At 64.5% G+C, this 12614-nt stretch overlaps 1 protein-coding gene across 1 annotated transcript; it reads left to right on the top strand.

Moving 5' to 3' along the window:
* The first annotated feature begins 1214 nt into the window (after nt 1-1214).
* On the top strand, nt 1215-9768 carry XKR7 (XK related 7). The gene is made up of 3 exons (XM_040607792.1): nt 1215-1642; nt 7662-7861; nt 7953-9768. Exons 1-3 carry the CDS (start codon nt 1215-1217, stop codon nt 8903-8905), a joined length of 1581 nt encoding a protein of 526 aa, XP_040463726.1. The 3' UTR covers nt 8906-9768.
* Nucleotides 9769-12614: the final 2846 nt, after the last annotated feature.

Genomic DNA, 12614 nt, shown 5'->3' with positions numbered 1-12614 from the left:
GCTGCGTGCTGCAGCGTGCTCACCGTGGGCCAGGCTCCAGACGTGGGCCAGGCTCCAGCCACTCGTGGCTCCTCCGCAGGCAGGCATGCGGGGCTGAGCCCTGGGGGCTGAAATGCAGAGCCAGACCCTGTCCTCTGGTCTGGGGGCTGAGGCTGCCTTCACGAGGCAGCTGCCTGCATGTGATCACCCTCCCTGGAGGCATGCTGCAAAGGCGTAAAAAGCCCTTTCTCTCCCAGCAGCGCCGGGCACGCCGGCACAGTGCAGTGCTGCTCCTCACGTGAGCACGTGTCCTGTGAGGGCACCAGCCCCTGGCGCTGCCAGCTGGGCCAGGGCAGCCTGGCTCTGCCAGCCGTGCTGCACCCGAACTCTGGTGGGCAACACATAGAGGGGAGATGTGGTGGGGCAGAGCCGAGGAGTGGCCAAGCACAGCCGCACCCAAACCCTGGTGCCCACGGTCCCTGCAAAGCAGACCCCAGGCGCTGGAGCAGCTGTGTGACCCTGCAGGGGCTTCCCCGGGGCTGGGACTCTCCCCCAGAGCAGGGCTCAGGTCCAGCCCAGCAGGTCCCGGCTGGGGCTCCCTCAGGCCACCTGTCGCAGGAGCCTGGTGGCCTGTGGCCCTGGCCCGGCCCTGGGGGAGCGGGAGCACCCGCAGCATCTGCAACCCCCGGCCCACGGGGGGCTCATGTTGCCCGGGCCTGCTGCAGGGCTGGAACCTTGCGTCGGGGCTGGCCGGGGCCGAGGAGTGAGGCTCGGGGCCGGGGGAGCCCAGGACCGCCCTGCGGCTGCCCGGGGAGCCCCGGTTAGCCGGGTGGGGGGTGGTCGGGCGGCACGGCTGCTTCCCCGGGGGTCCGCCGGGCCCGGGGCGGGGCGCGGAGGGGCACCCACCGGCATCGGGCAAGGGGCGGCGGGGAGCCCGGGGGCCGGGGCCGAGCCGGGGGAGCCGCTTGCCCTTGCCGGCAGGGGCGCGGGGATGCGCCCAGCGGCACCGCGCTCCCCCGGGACCCCGCGGCGGCAGCGGGGCGGGGCGGCTGCCCCCTCCGGCGGGGGCGGGCGGGGGCCGGGGGGGACGAGCGGCGGGGCCGGCGGCGGGTGGCGGCCGGCGGGCGCGGGGCGAGGCCGGCAGGGGCGGGCGCTGCCGGGGCGGGCTCGGCGGCGCCGTCCTCCCTCCGGAAGTCTCTCCCGCTCCCTCCTTTCTCCTCCTCTCCCCCGACAACATGGCCGCGAAGTCGGACGGCGGCGGCGGCCCGGCCGTGCGGCTGGAGAGCCCGGAGGGCGGCGGCGGGAGGCAGGCGGGCGGCGCGGCCCCCCCGGCGCGGCGCTACCGGCTGCGGGACGGCTGCTGGGTGCTCTGCGCCCTCCTGGTGTGCTTCGCGGACGGCGCCTCGGACCTGTGGCTGGCGGCCCACTACTACGTGCGGGGGCAGCGGTGGTGGTTCGGGCTGACGCTGCTGTTCGTGCTGCTGCCCTCGCTGGTGGTGCAGCTGCTCAGCTTCAGGTGGTTCGTGTACGACTTCGCCGCCAGCACCAAGGACAGCGCCGGCAGCACCAAGGACAGCGCCCGCGGCCCCCGCGGCTGCTGCCGCCTCTGCGTCTGGCTGCTGCAGGGCCTCATCCACCTGCTGCAGCTGGGGCAGGTCTGGAGGTACGGGGGGACGGGGGGGTGGGGTACCATAGGGCCGGAATGGGGCTGCTGCAGGGCCTCATCCACCTGCTGCAGCTGGCGCAGGTCTGGAGGTACAGGGAGGATGGGGGGGTTGTGGGTGGACAGTAGAGACCAGGATGGGGTTGTTGCGGGGCCTCATCCACGTGCTGAAGCTGGGATGGGTCTGGAGGTACGGGGCTATGGGACGACAGGGGGTGGGGGGGTACCAGGGAGCCAGGATGGAGCTGTTGTGTGGCCTTATCCACATTCTGAAACTGAGGTGGGTGTGAAGGTATGGGTGGCTACAAGGGACACAGAGCCAGGATGGGACTGAGTGAGGCTGCTGTGGGGCCTCATCTATTTGCTGCAGCTGAGGCAGGTCTTGAGGTACACAGGGACAGGGGCATGGGGGTGCCAGGGTTACCGGGGGCCAGGATAGAACTACTGTGGGGCCTCATCCCCCTGTGGCAGCCAGGGCAGGTCCAGAGGCACAAGGGTCATGGAGCCAGGCTGAGGCTAGAGGGAGTGGCAAGGTGCAGCAAGGGACATGGGTGGGGATAATATAATGCAGCATGGAGGACACAGGTGGGGACAGCAGGGCATGGGGGGGACATGGGTGGGGATGGCGAGGTGCAGCAGGGGCCCAGGCAGCTGGGGAGGGCATGGGGGTCAATCCCTTTGCAGCCACAGCAGGATGAATGGCAGAGGAGAGGCCCAGCAGAGCCTGACTGTGGGTGCAGGTGTGCACGGGCAGGAGCTGTGGGTACGGGTGGGAGCTGGTAGCCCAGCTGAGTGGCACAGACTTGCTGCCCCACTGGCCAGACGGTGCTGGGCCTGCTGGGGAGCCTGCCTGGCCATGGCAGCCGAGTCCCAGGGAGTGTGAAATGCTTCTGCCAGGCCCCAAATGCCCTGGGCTCGGATCCTTATCCCAGACATCTCTCCGTACTCCAGCTTGGAGCTCGCTGTGGTCTGTGGGATCGTGGGTGAGGAGGTACTGTTTGTCCCCAGCCTACCCAGGCTCTGATGCCTGACCCTTCCTGGGCCCGGGGAAAGGCAGGCTATGCGGGCAGGGCAGCAGCTTGGCAGATGGGAGCAAGCTCAGGGCCCTTTGCCTGCATCTCCGCAGACCCTCCAGAAGCATGAGCTGACGGTTTTTTGGCATCTTCCTCCCCTGTGCTGTGGAGCCGGCCCTGCTCCCTCCCAGCTCCGCTGAGCTCTGGGCGCTGGGGAAGAGCTGTGGCTCTGGCACCGAGCTGCTTCCCAGGGAGGTTGGTGCTGGGAGGGCAGCGGAGACAATGGCAAATTCCCGGAACAATGCAGGGAGCGGGCAGTGCTCCCGGCTCGGGTTTCTGTGCTGTTTCCCCTCCTGAGCTACTGTAGTACAGAGGCTCCTCCACTCCCTGTTGTCTGCATGCATTTCTGCTGCTGCTGCTTTTCCTGGGATGCTCCTGGGATCTCTAACTGTTTCACAGGGCAGCGTGCACCGTGCTAGAGGGGCTCCTGCCCCTTCCCTCACCAACAGAACTCCTGTTCCTCCCTGATCCCACCCATCCCCATGGGAGCTCTTGGGGTATGCTGGCTGCAGGTGCGTGTAAACCCTGTCAGTGTGCTGGAGGAGCTGGTGAAGGAGAGGATGGGAGCTCTCTGGCCCACCAGCTGCTAAGCCTGTCTGCAGGCAGCCTTGGCCCCAGCACCCTGCGGGCAATTACCTGATCCTGGCTCGAGCCAGGTCTGGGCTGCAGGCAGGGGCTTTGCTCCCGGTGGTGTCAGCCACGGTCTCCTGATCTGCTGCACCATGGAGGCTCTTAAGCTAATTAAAATGGTAACTCTCAGCACTGACCCTCCAGGACATGTTGGTCTCAAGCTGCAGCTGAGGCTCTTTCTAATCTCAGGATTTGGGATTAGCTCGGGTGACCAGTTAAATGCAGTTTGCTAAACCCATTAGTGAGGTTGGATCCGGTGCAGGTGCATGTGGCAGTTAAAGAAGTGTTGAATAAATGCTGCATGTGAAGGGAAGGCTTTTCCCTGGCCAGGGCACTGTAGCCCTTGCCAAACATCTCCCCTTTCCCCAATTTACCTGCTTCCTCCCTGCCTTGTGATCACCTCAGCAGGTCTCACCCCTAACAAATCCATCGCTGTGCAGCTCTGAGCCTCAGCTGTGGCAAAGACCCCCAAATCCTCACAAAAGTACAGCTGCTTCCCAGCTGCAAAGGCAGCTCCTAGCACTAACTCTGAGATTATCCCAAATTACAGCTGCTGTGAGAAGCTGCTGAAGTTAGTTGTCATCAGCATGTTCATGATGCACATGCAAATACTCTGCCATGGATGTTCTCTGGAGACCGTGCCGGTTGCATGACCATGTGCTCGTGTAAGCATGTGCCCGTCCCCCAGCCGGGCCCACACCACGGGTGCGCTTGTGGGCTGCTGCTTGGATGCTTTTGCAGCCTGGGAATTGTTATCCAATCTGCTCGCAAAAAAGTCACCAACTTTTTCACCAAAGAAACACCAAAGAGAAGGGATGCTGTGCACGCCACACATGCCTCCCACCTGTCAGTGTGCCAGGGGTCCCCTGCCACCTCCATGGGCTGGCAGCTGGCTGGTGTGTCTCTGTGGGTCCCTTTGCACTGGGGACAGCCCTGCCTGTGCCCGTTGTGTCCCTGTGTCTGCTTTAGCCCGGGGTCACACCTGGTACGGCTGCCTGGGGTGGTCACCGGGGCCAGACCTGTGGTGCCTTCTCTATGTGCAGGTCCTCCCCAAAAACCCCTCATCAGCCCATGTCCCCCCATCCTCTGTTGGCTTGGGAACTTGGTGCCACCCCTTGGTCCTGATGCCAGTCTGGTGGCAGCCCTGTGGGGCACAGACACCCTTGGCAGCTCCCTGGGTGGGCTTATGAAGGGTGGCAAAGCTGGGACCCACAGGTTTCCCCCCTGCCAACACCTCTGCCTGCTCGGGGGCAGGACCCCTCTTGGCCCTGGGAGTACCTGACTTTGGGGTGTCAGCTTGTCCTGCTGCAGCACCCAGCACAGGGGTCAGGCCTGGTGTGCAGGACAAGGGGCTTTTTAGGGCTGGACTGAGCCTTTCCCTGAGCACGAGCAGCCTCGTCTGCCCCCGTCCACCCGGGGGGACCCAGAGCATGTCGGGGTATGGGAACAGTGGGACACAGGGACTTTCATCAGCGCGGTACCAGCCCAGCTGGGTGCATGTGCAGCTTTCCCTGGTGACTTGACTTGGTGGGATGTGTAAGGGATTAAAATGGCTGCAACAGGGAAGCAATTTTCTCCTTGTTTAAGTAAAGGATTAAGGGATGATATCCCAAATTACCTTCTAGGAAAATCGCACTCTGTATCACTGACTCTTAGACCAGGGGATCCCTCATCCTTCTCCATCAGAGAATGATGATTAGCATGTTTGGTTAAGACCAGAGCTGAGCTTGTCTCCTCACACTTCTTTTTTTCCAACACTTGAAAACTGGGGTCAGTAGCGGGGGGCAAATGGTGACGCTGGTGGCAAACCCAGCTGTGGCGGCACTCTGGCAAAACTGGTGCCTGCCCGAGCCCACCACCTTCCCGCTGCAGGGATTTTGTTGGATTACTCATTGTAATACAAAGGAGGGAGCAATTAGCCCTGAGAGCTCTCGTGGTAGGTTTCTGCCTCATCATCGTTTTTTTTAAATTAAATGATTTTTTTTCAAGTGATTGATTCTGTATTTCCCATGCAGCTGCCGCGGCACTGGGTTGGTAAGCGCCCGCCGTGCGCTGTCAGCGTGGGGAGGTTTCTCTGGGCTGAAACACCACAGGATGATCAAATGCATAACAAATAAGAATCAACATTTCATTCTGGCAAGTTGATGGGAGATGAAATCTTGTTTTAATGAGATCTATGGAGCTGATGGGAAGACGGGAGGATGATTGTGCCCTCGCCAAAAGCTGGGGGAGGCCACAGGTCACTTGTTGAGCAGCTGAGGAGCCAGGGACGGCACAGCTCTGGCGTCTGTGCTTGGGGGGCTGCTGTGCACCGCAGACAGCAGGATCACAGTGCTGATGAGCCCAATTAGTGAGGCTGATTACCGGGAGGGGATGAGGTTGCCAGCGCCTGTGCCTCATCTGTGTGTGTGCCCTGGGACCAGCTGTGATGCCCTGCAGCATCCTGGGCTCTGCATTGCTTCTTCTGTTGCGTTCCCCTGTGCCGTGCCCTCCGTCCCCAGGCCCCCCTGGTTTGCACCCTGCCAGCGAGGGGTGGTCCATCCCCTCACCCTTCTGTGGGTCTGGGAGCAGTGGCTGGAGGGGAGAGGGGCTGGGGGGCAGTGGCTGCGGCGGTGCCACAATGGCAGTGCTGGCTTGGCTGGCCACGAGCAGGTGGCACCGGGGTGCGAATCTGTGTTGGGAGCCAGGCGGCTGCAGCCTCTCCTCCCAAGCAGCAAGGCATGGGCAGCAGCAAAGTCTAAAATTAGCTGCCCCCCCGCCCCCCGAGGTGAAGGTTAAAGCGTCATTTTGATACCAGCACAAAGAAGCTGGTGGGGGCCAGGAGCGGGGCTGTGGGCTGGCCCCTGTGGCCATCAGCACCTGCTGAAACTGGGACGGAACTACTAAAATTGTGTGATTTGCTGACATCAATGTCTTGCCCAGTCACCAGCTCTTGGCAGGGCTTTTTGGGGCTCCCAGCAGTGCGGTGGGAGAGGATGGGGCAGGCAGTGATGGGGCTGCCAGGGCATCAAGTGGCCTCGCTGGAGAGGACCATGGGAGCCCCACGGGACCAGCGTACCCACCCTGCCCTCCCACACACCGAGGAAGCTGGCAGGGCTGCCCGGGGTGAGAGCAGATGGCAGTGGGGTGGCACAGGGGCCTCGGTGGCCCCAGCTGATGGCCCTTACTGTGGTCTCAGGGCTGTTCAGCCCAGGGGAGGGAGCACCCAGCCGCCTCTGCAGCGGGAGCAGGGCCAGCTCCTGCCTCCTCCCGCTGACGGATGAGCTGAAAGTGCTGGGATCAGGGGTTCTCCTGCGCTCCGGGCTAGTGGATCCGTCTGGCAGCGCTTTCTGGAGCTGATGGAGAGGCTGTCACTCTGCGTGAGGGTTTTACTCGGCTGAGAGGAAGCTTTATGGCCCATTGTCCTCCCCGTCATCGTTCTTTCTTCTTCTTCCTCCAGCTTCCCCCTTCCCTGAGGCAGCAGAGCCACCGGCCCATGGTGCAGGCAGGGCTGCCCGGGGATGCCCTGCCCATCCGGCCCTATGTCCCCTCCTGTGGTGCCCGGATCTGGCCCCGGGCCACAGGGAGGGGTCCCTGGTGACAGTGACTCAGGCAGTGCGTGCATTGGTGCCATGCACACCTCCGCTGACCCCCGGCCGACGACCAGATGGCCAGGGCTGGCATGTGCCTATACCTGCAGCCCTGCCAAGAGCCAAGGCAACGCCGGCACAAGCGCCCGGGTGCTTCCCGTAGGCAGCGCGGCACGACCAGCTGGTGCCTTTGTCCTGGCCAGGGCAGGGGCAGGCAGGGTGGGCTCCACGCCAGGTGGGACCAAAATATCCCCTTTGAGAAGCAGCCGGCTGTGGTGCTGGGCTGGGGCCAGAGTACCGAAATCCACTGGTGACCGGAGAACGGGGCTGTGGACAGGATCCCTGGCTGCAGGAGCAGCCAGACTCTGCGGGGAGGGCCCAGGGGCAACACTGGGGGTGGAGGAGTGGGGTGGTGGCTGGTGGGTGCTGTGATGGCTGGATGGACAGTGGGGTGGTGGCCAGGTGAGCCATGGGGCAGCAGGGTGCTGAGCTGACTTTGCACAAGCTGCCCCTTCCCAGCATCTTGGGGCCCTGGGGAGGGACAGGGACGTGCCCAGCATCGTTGCTGCCCTGCAGCCCTCTGCACCCCCAGCATGGGGGGTTTTCCATCGTCCCAAATCAGGGGGGAAGCGCTTGCTGGAGCGGGTTGGTGGTGGTGATGGGGCATGCCTGGCATGGGCAGGAGGAGGCAAGCTCGGCTGCCTGGGCGGTGGTGGTGCATCTCACCCTCCCACCCTCCTTGCACAGGTACCTCCGCACACTGTACCTGGGGCTGCAGAGCCGCTGGCAGGCTGAGCACCGCCGCCGCCACTTCTACTGGCGGATGATGTTTGAAAGCGCAGATATCAGCATGCTGCGGCTGCTGGAGACCTTCCTGAAGAGCGCACCCCAGCTTGTGCTGCAGCTCAGCATCATGGTGCAGCAGAACAGCATCGAACCACTGCAGGGTAAGGGGCACGGCCCAGGATGGGGGCGGCTGGAGGGGGGACCCCAGGCTGCTGCAGGCTGTCACTGCTCCTTCCCGCTTTGTGCCTGCAGGGCTCTCGGCCTCAGCCTCACTGGTCTCCCTGGCGTGGATGATCGCCTCCTACCAGAAAGTGCTGCGGGACTCGCGGGAGGACAAGATGCCCATGTCCTACAAGGGGGCTGTGGTGCAGATCCTGTGGCACCTCTTCACCATCGCCGCCCGTGCCATCGCCTTCGCCCTCTTTGCCTCTGTGTTCCAACTCTACTTTGGCATCTTCATCGTCACCCACTGGTGCATCATGACCTTCTGGATCATCCAGGGTGAGACAGACTTCTGCATGTCCAAGTGGGAGGAGATCATCTACAACATGGTGGTGGGCATAATCTACATCTTCTGCTGGTTCAACGTCAAGGAGGGACGGAGCCGCTATCGCATGTGCATCTACTACATGATCACACTGTCGGAGAACGCTGCCCTCACTATCCTCTGGTTCCTCTACTACGACCGCAAGACCACCTCTGACTTCGACGCCTTAATCCTCGTCTGTGTGGTCAGCTCCAGCTTTGCCCTCGGCATCTTCTTCATGTTCATCTACTACTGCCTCTTGCACCCCAACGGCCCTATGTTTAGCCCCCACGCCGGGGGCTGCATTTTCCGGCAGCGACCAGCCCCAGCACCGGGGTCCCCTGCGGACGCCGTCACCAGCCCCCCCCGCTCGCTGCCGCGGACTACAGGGGGGGAGCGGGATGGGGCACCGGGGGAGCGGGACAGCTGTGTGCCCGTTTTCCAGGTGAGACCCTGCGCCCCGCCGGCACCGGCCGCCCGTGCCCCGCGGACAGAGGGGCCTGTCATCCGCATTGACCTGCCCAGGAAGAAGTACCCAGCCTGGGATGCCCACTTCATCGACCGGCGCCTGCGGAAGACCATCCTGGCGCTGGAGTACGCGTCGCCCACCACCCCACGTCTGCAGTACCGCACCCCTGGTGCCCCCCAGGAGGTGCTGGAGTATGAGACCACTGTGTAGGGTGGGGGGCACAGGGCCACAGTGGGGGCCTCCTGGTGCCATCCTGGCCACCCTACATCTTTGCAGCCGTTTGCCTTTCTGTTGGGTTTGCCGGCCCTCCTGTGCTGCCACGCTGAGCGCCCCGCGGGCGGGGGCCGGGGAGGTCTCTTGGTGCTATCCCCCCTGTGCCACCCTCCCACCGCCAAGACCCCTGTCCTACCCCACGGCAACCGCCCCAGCTCCCCCCAGGGCTTGTCCTTGCCAAAATACCTCACCGGTGCCTGAGCCCAGGGTGGTGAGTGCTGTGGCCCCGCAGTGCTTGACCATGTCAGTGGTGCAGGACGGGGATGGGGCACCCAGGGTTGGGGGCTGGCAGCTGCGAGGGGCTCGGGGCACAGTGGGGCACGGTGGGGCACGGTGCACTCCAGGTGGGCAGCACACAGGCACATGGGTGCCTGTGCCATGGCAGGGCTGTGGGGCTGGAGCACGGCTGCACCAGGGTGTGCGTGGGGCTCCTAATTCCCAGGGAGCTTGGGCAGGGGACAGCCGAGGTCGGGCCAGCCCCCGCCGTGCCTCCCACTTCCCCCACACTCTGCAGTGCTGGCACCAGGGGAGCCCCTTCCTCTCCATCCTCGGTCCCCCTGGCTCAGGGTTGAGCCATGTCCTCCAACCCCACAGGGTCCCCGCTCCCCTGTGGGGTGCACACTCTGCCCAGGGGGCTGTCATGGGTGGGCATGAACCCTGCTCCCCCCCAGCTCTGAGCTGGGCCCTTGGCTCCAGCTGGGATGGCTGTACCCCATCATCCCCCCAGTCCCCACAGGAACGCTTCATCTCATCGGATTTGTTTTCACCTGAGTGGTGACATTTTGTGTGACATTTTCTACCTCCACTGTAGCTGGGGGTGGTGGTGAGGTGGGGGTGGGGAGCAGGGCCTGGATGGCACTGCTGAGGGGGGTGGGGGGGCCTGCCAGTGTTCCCGGGGCCCCCCAAGGCAGGATTCACCCCCAGTCATTCTCCCCTCCCAGGTTTGGCATCGCTTCCCATTTGGGAGCGTTTCCATTCACACACCCCCCCGCCACCGGCATCATCCCCCTCCAGCTCCCCAGTACAGTATAAACCTGAACTGGGATCCTGCCTCCCCCCCGCCTGCCCCTGCCTGCCCCAAGAGCGGGGCTGCCCCGGGCTCCAGGTCTGAATGTGTCCCTGGTCCTGCGCGGATCTGTCGGCGTGCCAGCACCCGAAAGGCTGTGCTGAATGTACCCCGTGTCCCCTGGGGACAGGCATGTCCCGGGGAGGTGCGTGTGTGAACACGTGTGTGTGTGCACGTGTGTGCAGGGGGTTCACAGGGCTGGGGAGCTGCTGCACCCCTCAGCCATGCACCACCCCAGCCCCTCACCCCCTGTGCCCATGGCCCCTGTGCCTTCCCCAAGCCCCCTGTTCCCCCCCAACAACCCCACGGGGTCCTGGATCTGGTTGCCCTGTGCCGTGGTGCCAAGTCCTGCCTTGGGCTGGGGGGTGTGGGCAGCTGTGCCAGCCCCGCCGTGCCATCAGGCACCATGCGAGGCACGGCAGCAGGCACGGCAGAAAGCACGGCAGCAGGCACCGCGGCAGGGATGGCAGTGGGAAAGCTGGGGGGTGGGGGGGGCTGGCTGCCACCCACTGTGCCGGGCGTGGAGACCCCGAGGGATGGTGTGGGTGCCTGGCCCGGTGACAGGTGGCAGCGGCATCACGTTACTTTTGTTTCCCATTTCTTTGTAGCTGGAAGGCCGAGGTAACAGCAGGCTGGGGCGGTCAGTTGCTGGGGTCACTGGTGCTAACTGGTGCTAACTGGAAGCCTTGGAAACCCTTCTGGAGGAGGGTGCAGAGCATATCTGGGGCTGGGCAATGGGCTGGGCCTCCCCACAACCTGCATCCCTCCTTCACCACCAGTAACGGGCAGACCACGGCGGTGGGTGCTGGTGGTGCCAGGGGCAGCACCAGGCACCGGGCGGCTCTGCAGGGGGGTCTCTTTTCCTCAGGGAAGGCCAGGGGCAGTGGCTGGGGTGGGGACTCACCCCCATAGGAGTCAAGCGGCATCACCACAGCCCCAAGGCAGTGCCCAGGATGGTGGCCCCTTGCCATGTCCCACTCACGGAGCTGGGAAGCCACCGGAATGGGGATGAGTCACGCAGGGACTGGGTGACACCACAGGGCAGCTCCTCTGGACCCTTCTGCCCCAGCCCCTCTCCCCGTCCACCCGAGGAGCTGCATTTGGTGCCATCTGCACCCCCTATACCCTTCACCCCAGGGGTTTGTGTGGGGACCCCAGGGCCATGCCAGCAGGACAGAGGGACACTTTTCTATGCACTCAAGCCACGGTACCCTCAGCCCTGGGCTGCTCCGGGCAGGGGTCTCATCCCCTACCCAGGTGGTGCTGCCCTGCTTTTTGTGGAGAGCCTGGCCATGTGTGGGGCTGGGGGGCAGCCATGGGCCCTGCTCCTGGCCCGGGGGCTCGGCCACCCCCCTGTCACCCACCCAGGCTGTGCTGCAGGGGAAGCCAAACCCAGTGCCAGCGGCCGCACTGGAAGGGGCACAACCTGGGGCCAAGCTGGGCGTTATGGGATGGGGGCAGCTCCGGGGGTGCTTGAGCTCCCACTAGGGACAGGGGTCCTGGTCCCTGGGGGCGTCACCCCCCTCAGGGTGGCAGCAGGACCACCCCAGCTTCAGGGAGCGGGGAGAGGTCTGGGCCAGGGCCCAGCCCCATTTGTCCTTGGCCAGGGCTGTTTGTTCCCAGCAGGGGCTGCCGGGGGGTCTCGGCTGTGTCCCTGGCCCCCCTGGCACCGGGACCTGGCGGCTGCTGTCATGTACTGTAAATACTCTGTGTGCCACCTTCTCCTCTGGGACCCTCGGCGCGGGGGCAAGCGGGAGGCCGGGGTCTGTACTGAGACTTTTTTTGTATACCACAAACTTTTTGTATATTTTTAATTTTGCTGCAACATGAGATATTAAATTCATTTCAATAAGCCCTGCCTGTGGGAACTTGTCCTTGCTGGCACCTGCAGCGGGGCAGGACCCCTCTGTCCCAGGGTGCTTGGGGACCTTGGGGGACAGAGCAGGGTGGCTGCAGCGGTCCGGTGTTGGTGGCCCTGGCCGGTGTTGGCCCCAGTGTGGCGGCTGGCAGGGAAGGGGTGCGCGGGCAGGATGCAGCAGGAGGAAGCCTGCGGACATGGCTGCTGCAGGGCCAACCTCCTCCCTGCCCCAGGCGGAGGCCTCCAGCCCTGGCTGACCCCCAGCCCCACGGGGAGCTCGGGCCCCATGGGTGGCCATGGGAATGGGGTGCTGGGTGCAGCTGCACAGGCTCCTGCCGGTGCTGCTCCCCGTGCCAGGGCCCATGTGGGCAGGGAAGGACGGGGGCAGCGAGGGCTGGGACCCCACAGTGCTGCTTCACAAGGACTGGGCTGCCGGGGGCCACGGGGCAGCAGAACTGCCCCCAGACCCAGCAGAAGCCCTGCAGCAGTGAGGGGCAGGGGCTGCTCTGCAGCCAGGTCTCAGGGGCACCCCCAGCCCTGGCATCTGCTCCGGTCCCATCCCAGCCTACTTCAGTCCCTGCATCTGCCCCAACCCCGGCCCAGTCCCAGCCAATGTCACCCCCTGTCCCAGCCCGACATCCAGCCCAGCCCAAGCCCCAGTTCCAGTCCAAGCCCCTGCTCCAGTCCCATCCCAGCCTACTTCAAACCCTGCTTCTGCCCAA

Source organism: Falco naumanni, chromosome 10, assembly GCF_017639655.2.
Source record: "Falco naumanni isolate bFalNau1 chromosome 10, bFalNau1.pat, whole genome shotgun sequence".
NCBI lineage: Eukaryota > Metazoa > Chordata > Aves > Falconiformes > Falconidae > Falco > Falco naumanni.
The sequence above is the reverse complement of the archived record's forward strand: the minus strand, read 5'-3'. Positions and strand labels throughout refer to the sequence as shown.